Raw genomic sequence first — 7500 nt, 5'->3', positions numbered from 1 at the left:
TACCGAGGCATGAAAATGGAGTACTGAGCTAGCGAGGTAGACAGAGAGATATACCACATTCCTTATAAACCCTTAACTTGCTTACTCAGTGTGTAATTAAACATCAACTATTATCCTTTACAAAATACTGAAGACAATAAAGATGTTAAAAAGTTTGCCAGTACACAGACAGGCAGACAGGTGGACAGGTAGACAGGAAGAGAGAATGTACAAGTGAACAGGAAGACAAGCCGGAGCACAGAGGTTCCTAAGCCACTTACTGCCTTCATGTTGTCGTGTTGTGTCGTTGCTCTGGTTCTCCCCCGCGTCGTTATATACTGCATGTGACATCCCTCCACCTCCCTCTCAACCCCCACCACACCCAGCTTCCTCTGACCATGAATGACACGCTCCCCCCCCCCTCCCCTCACTTCCCCCAGCGGCGTCTGACCCCCTCTCTTCTCCACCCACTCCTCCTTACTCCATGAGCATAGCAGACTCCCCCCTCACCCAGTTCAGCTTCCCCCCCTCTAATACCTATAATACGTTTTACTTCCCCACCTGCTACCTGTATTAAAAAGCGGCTGAAGGGACTCTACCCGCGCGATGCAGGTTATGGCCTGGCACTGGACCCCCATGAACCTGACCTTGGCCCTGTGATGCTCTGGGCGCCCTCCAACACTTTGCATAAAAAAGTAGTATTGACGTTAATATATTACCTTCACGCTGTATGGAATGGTTGGAAATTAACGTTTTATCCTGCGTCCGTATAGCGAGTGCGTCGTATTGCAAGACATTTCGCCGCCCAAGAACACATATTTGCAAGGCTTTCGTAGGAGTGGTGGGCATTTCCAGGAGTAGTTTTATGACCCTGGTGGTATTTTGACCCTTCTTCTGTACCGTGAACCTGAAGAAACACATATTTGACAAGGCTTTCGTAGGAGTTGTGGGCATTTCCAGGAGTAGTTTTATGACCCTTGTGGTATTTTGACCATTCTTCTGTACCGTGAACCTCAAGAAACACATATTTGACAAGGCTTTCGTAGGAGTTGTGGGCATTTCCAGGAGTAGTTTTATGACCCTGGTGGTATTGTGACCCTTCTTCTGTACCGTGAACCTCAAGAAACACTCATTAGAACCCGACTGACCCCCTCTTTGACCTTTAGAAATAGCTGATGTGAGAAGCGAAAGTGTCTTGTAATTAAAATGTCTCTGGACTCTTCACTGGGCCGCCGCTACTCACTAATAGGCAACTTAGATGGCGTTATTAAGCACTCGGCTCGTAGCACTGGCCTTGAGGGTTGCTGATGCTTGAAGTAAAAGTGGTGCACGGAGATAAGCTTTTGGAATACCGGCCTGAACCCTCCTGGCCCCGTGACGCTCGCTCTTGTTGAAGGGTTGTTGTTGTTGTTGTTGGTGGTGGTGATGGTGGTGATGGTGGTGGTGTTCTTTTTGTTGTTTTTGTTACTAGTGTTGTTTTTGTTATTATTATTATTATTATTATTATTATTATTATTATTATTATTATTATCATTATTATTATTATTATTATTATTATTATTATTATTATTATTTTTCCTCCTCCTCCTCATTATCATCATCATCCTCATCCTACTACTACTACTACTACTACTACTACTACTACTACTACTACTACTACTACTACTACTACCACCACTACTACTGGTTTTATTATTATTATTATTATTATTATTATTATTATTATTATTATTATTATTATTATTATTATTGTTATTACTTTTGTGTGCAGTTTTTATAACGAAGGGAATGTGGAATATGTTAAGGGAAAATGAGTGAACAGGAGACATCTCGCGTTCTGCCTTGACCCAGTTTCCTTCCTTCCCACACTTCTACCACCTTCTCCCATTCGTCCCCTAATCACTCCTCACTCAGCCTTCTTAAACCCGTTCGTGAGTCAGTTTTTAATCAACTTTTCTTTCGTCTGTCTCTTGATTTCTCGTTTTATTGCCTCTTTGTTGTTATTACCACCTTCTATCCCATCACCATCTCTTTGCTTCCTTTGAGTCCCCCCTCCCCCCCTCCCCCCAGCTCCAAAATCTTTGCTCCGACACCTCTCCTTGTGCCGGATAATTTTTGACGCTCTTGGATTTTCTTTTTATGCCAAGGAGCAGCCAAGGGCAAGGCCGCTAGGAAGAGTCCACAGCTGACTGCTCTTGGGAATCACAGATACGGTGCCAAAAAGAGAGAGCAATTTCGGTTGAGGCGTCTAGATGCTTCACTCATAAAGTAATATGTCATAAGAGGGATGAAATAAAGACAAAATAAGGTTGTTCTAGAGTTATCAGTTAAGGGAATGAATGAATAAATATATTGGTTAAATCTTATATTAGAAAATTAGAAAGCATAAGGACTGCCTGGGGTAGAAAGTGGTTTGAAGCGAGGCCGCGGGTGTGGTGGAGGCATGCAATTAGCGAGCACTGTAGAGCATTTAGCATGAAAATACCGGCAAAGGATAGCAAGGAAAGGAACATTGCGGCGGAATTAATGAGGTAGAAGACAGCCACTCCCGGGCCTGCCGGCTTCCTATCGCTTCCTATTTACAAGCAAGAAAATCATATTTCGTAACCACTTACAACAACAACAACAACAACAACAACAACTACTACTACTACTACTACTACTACTACTACTACTACTACTACTACTACTACTACTACTACTACTACTACTACTACTACTACAACTACTACTACTACTACTACTACTACTACTACTACTACTACTACTACAACTACTACTACTACTACTACTACTACTACTACTAATCAGGATGCTAGTATTCTCCAAGGTGAACTCAACAGATTATATGACTGGGCGGATAAATGGCAGATGGAGTTCAATGTAGGGAAGTGCAGTATTCTGAGTGTAGGTAGGAACAACCCCTCACATAACTATTGCTTAAATGACACTCTCATAAGTAGGTCTAAAAGAGAGGGATTTAGGGTCTTAGTGAGCTCTGATCTCCGTCCAAGGGCACAATGCATTCAAGCTAGAAATCGAGCTAATAGGGTACTGGGATTTATTTCAAGGAGCGTAAGCAACAGAAGCCCCGAAGTCTTCCTCAAACTATATTTAGCATTAGTTAGACCTCATCTTGACTATGCGGTTCAGTTCTGGTCACCCTACTATAGAATGGATATCAAAATGTTAGAATCGGTGCAGAGGAGGATGACTAAGATGATTCAGGGGTTGAGAAACTTGCCATACGAGGAAAGACTCAAACAGTTAAACTTGCATTCTCTAGAAAGGCGAAGGGTGCGTGGAGACATGATCGAGGTTTATAAATGGATGAAGGGCTTAATAAGGAGACATTCATAATGTTTTGTTGGTAAGAGAACCGTGTAGTAGACTATGTAAAGTGTTTAAACTGGATAAATTAATATTCAACAGGGACATTGGCAATAATTGGTTTAATAACAGGTTGGTGGTTGAGTTGAATAGGCTTAGCAGTCATGTGGTGAGTGCCAATACAATTGTCACATTCAAAAATAGACTAGATAAATTCATGGACAGTGATATTAGGTGGGGTTAGATACACGGAGCTTTAGGTCAAAGAGTTGCCTCGTACAGGCCTACCGGCCTCTTGCAGACTCCTGCGTTCTTATGTTCTTCTTATGTTCTTACTTACTACTACTACTACTACACCCGCTACTACTACTACTACTACTACTACTACTACACCCGCTACTACTACTACTACTACTACTACTACTACTACTACTACTACTACTACTACTACTACAACTACTACTACTACTACTACTACTACTACTACTACTACTACTACTACTACTACTACTACTACTACTACTACTACTACAACTACTACTACTACTACTACTACTACTACTACTACTACTACTACTACTACTACTACTACTACTACTACTACTACTACTACTACTACTAAAACTACTACTACTACTACTACTACTGCTGCTACTACTACTACTACTACTACTACTACTACTACTACTACTACCACTACTACTACTACTACTACTACTACTACTACTACTACTACCACTACTACTACCATTACTACTACTACTATAACCACTTCTATAGTATTCCATTTGAAACTGGGTGTTGGTGTTACCGCGGCGTCAGCCCCCGAATCTTATTACTCGACACCTCCTTTCCCTGTCATATGTCAGCTATTTACTACCTTCAAATTAATTTAATTACATAATTGGATAATCGAATAAGGTCATACAGTGTTTAGATTGTTTCGTTTTTAGGATAATAGATTTTGTATAAATACGACACTTGACAACGTTGTATTCCAACGTTGTCAAGTATCGCTGTATTTATACAAAATCTTTGTTATTATCATAACAACGAAACAATCTTAACACTATATGACCTTATTGGATTATCTAATTATTTAACTAAAATTAATTTAACGGTTGTAAATAGCTGACATATGAGAGGGAGCAAGAGGTGTCGAGTGTGTGGCAGATTGCCGGGGGGGTCTGACGCCGCAGCGGCAAACACCCCACCGGCCAGTTTCAAATGGAAATACTACTACTACTACTACTATTACTACTACTATTACTACTACTACTACTACTTCTAGTACTACATCTACTACAAGAAGGCCCCTACTACTACTACTACTACTACTACTACTACTACTACTACTACTACTACTACTACTACTACTACTACTACTACTTCAACTACTTCTATTACTACTACTACTACTACTACTACTACTACTACTACTACTACTACTACTACTATTACTATGATTAATAGTAATTGTAGCAGTAGTACTACCACGTTCACTTCAAATTCAAGGACAAACACACACACACACACAATACACACATTGTTTTAGATAATTTATTGAAGGAACAAAATGGTTCCAAATATGAATTTTTGGGGAGACTGTCTTGTTTGGCAGCTTTGGGCGAGGGGAGGAAGGGCAGGTGTTTGGGGTGGGGGGGGGCTCCCTTCTCCCTTCTCCCTTCCTCCTCTATTTCTCCTTGATGGCCGTGCGAGTTTCCTCTGGAGAACCTCTCTCCCCTTCCCCTTCGGCGCTTCCCCTGGAGAAGGAAGACGAGGGGGGCGCCGCTCCCTGGAATGCATTCCACACAGCAAGTGGAGCGCCGCCTGTAGGGGAACACAGGACTGTAATGATTGGCCTGTATGTGTGTGTGTGTGTGTGTGTGTGTGTGTGTGTGTGTGTGTGTGTGAGAGTGTGTGTGTGTGTGTGTGTGTGTGTGTGTGTGTGTGTGTGTGTGTGTGTGTGTGTGTGTGTGTGTGTGTGTGTGTGGTCGCATTGTTACTCATTTTATACACATGTTCTCGTCATTATACTTTTCCCGACACAGCCGCCCTCGTGTAGCAATGAAGGCATAGGAACAACACACACACACACACACACACACACACACACACACACACACACACACACACACACACACACTCACCTTGCCTCATCCTTAGCGTCCGTAGCCATAGCCGCCATGTCCACCACCATACCCGCCGTAGCCGCCACCATAACCGCCACGTCCACCGCCATAGCCGCCATATCCACCACCATAGCCGCCGCGTCCACCGCCATAGCCGCCATATCCACCAACATAGCCGCCATATCCACCACCATAGCCGCCGCGTCCACCACCATAGCCGCCGTAGCCGCCATATCCGCCGCCACGTCCACCACCGTAGCCGCCGTAGCCGCCGTAGCCGGGCTGTGGCTCGGGCTCAGGGCTGGCCAGGGCGAGGGCCGCCAGGAGGAGCACGCTCAGAGCTGCAAACACCTGCAACACAGCAACACAGTGCTGTAAACGTCGGCAACACAACACAGCAACACAGTGCTGTAAACTAACATAGAAAGAAGAAAAAAAACAATGAATCAAAATTCATGATGATCTTGTGGCACCCCTAGGCACTGTGCGTGGCACCCAGTTTGAGAACCTCTGCAGTAGACTAAGACAAGCAAACTGGTGGAGAGGTGAGCTAGACTTGGATCACCAGGTGGACAGGTGGACAGACAGAGAAGGTGGACAGGTTGACAAGCCGGAGCACAGAACTTTCCTGAGCTACTTACTGCCTTCATGTTGTCGAATTGTCTCGTATCGCTGGCACTCCGCCGCGTCGTTATATACTGCGACACCTCCCTCACCCCCTCCCCCCCCCGGACACACCTATAACCCACTACAACCGGCTTCCTCTGACCATGAATGACACGCTCCCCCACTCCTTTCCCCCCGCGGCCCCTGGCTCTACAGCACTCCCCCTCCCTCTTTCTTCCTCCCCCTTGACCTCGATGAACCCCTCCTCCCTTACCCCATATACACAGCAGACTCACCCTCACCCCCCTCACTCAATTCAGCCCCCTCACCCTACTTATTCAACCCGACCACACCCAAGAACGTGTTACTTCCCATCTCCATGCAGCTGTGTCGTAAGAGATGACTAAAGGGATCCAGGTCTTTATTTTTTAACGTATCGGACTCCCATGACGACTGTATCCCTGACCAAAGAAAAGATTTGACTGGATTTTCAAGGGCGATTTCCCCTTCAAGATGCAGAAGTCGTGGAAAAGTATCACTAGGAACAGTGCGGCGGAATTAATGAGTTAGAAGACTGCCAGTCCCGGGCCTGCCGGCTTCCTATCGCTCTCCAAATAGGGGCGAGCAACCCCCTCTTCCAGTCAGGAGGAATAGTACCAGAATGTCATACGGTATAGTTAAGACCACATGCAACCCGAGAATCATGTGTTTGAGCTGCTCCACACTGATGGTACAAACACCAGCTGCCTTTCCACCCCTCAACTTTGTTACAGCCTCTTTGACCTCGTCAATAGAAGGAGGGCTTTCGTCAGTAGGTGGATCAGCATCCGCCACCTGTAACTAAACATTTGGGAGTTGCCCGTTTGGAGGGTTTGCCTTGTACAGCTTCTCAAAGTACTCAGCCCAACAAAACCTCTGCCCATTCACGACTGACACGAGACAACTATCTGCAGTTCCGATAGCGCTCCCCTGAGGGAAAGGCTCGGAGCAGAGGTTCTTCAGGGCTCGGCAAGGAGGTGGGGGGTAACATGCCCTCGACATCCTCAGCAAGACTCCTGACGTGCCTTTAATTGTCTCTCCCCAGGAACGGTCTAGTCCTAGGCGACAGAACCCTGTTTTGGTTCTGATTCCCAGCAAACCTGGCAGCGCGACTCTTGATATTCTCCAGCGCATCCCCCGCGGCAAAACCACTCCTGGATCTCGTGCGCTGTCCAGTGCGCTCATTTGCTGCTTGAAAAAGTTTCACGTTTGAAGGTATGCCACAGCTCTATAAGGGCTCTGAGCACATTGAACCGATTGGAAACTGACACTTTATACTCTTAGACACATGCCAGGTCTTCCAGTCTCTCGACACGGAACACATTATGGAACACCGGGCCTGGTTCTGCAGGCGGGAATCACATTTCCACCACCACAGCCACCCCTGAAGCACGATAAGGACTACGGGTTAGCC

At 45.3% G+C, this 7500-nt stretch overlaps 2 protein-coding genes across 3 annotated transcripts in view; both read right to left on the bottom strand.

The window, feature by feature from the left end:
* LOC126986687 (keratin-associated protein 19-2-like) overlaps positions 1-6092 on the bottom strand; it is a 7642-nt gene extending 1550 nt beyond the window's left edge. Inside the window, exon 1 of the mRNA XM_050843041.1 lies at positions 6083-6092. Coding sequence (XP_050698998.1) covers positions 6083-6091 — 9 coding nt within the window. The 5' untranslated portion in view covers position 6092. The remainder of the gene's footprint in view (positions 1-6082) is intronic.
* LOC126986688 (shematrin-like protein 2) overlaps positions 4984-7500 on the bottom strand; it is a 16923-nt gene continuing 14406 nt past the window's right edge. Inside the window, exon 4 of one of the 2 annotated variants that reach the window (XR_007739896.1) lies at positions 4984-5043. The gene's annotated coding sequence lies outside the window, so the exon portion shown is untranslated. Of the gene's footprint in view, positions 5140-7500 lie in introns of both variants that reach the window. The other variant, XM_050843045.1, reaches the window with a different exon arrangement.

This window comes from Eriocheir sinensis, chromosome 62, assembly GCF_024679095.1.
Source record: "Eriocheir sinensis breed Jianghai 21 chromosome 62, ASM2467909v1, whole genome shotgun sequence".
In the NCBI taxonomy this organism is placed as follows: Eukaryota; Metazoa; Arthropoda; class Malacostraca; order Decapoda; family Varunidae; genus Eriocheir; species Eriocheir sinensis.
Note: the sequence above shows the minus strand (reverse complement) of the source record. Positions and strands in the feature narration are given on the sequence as shown.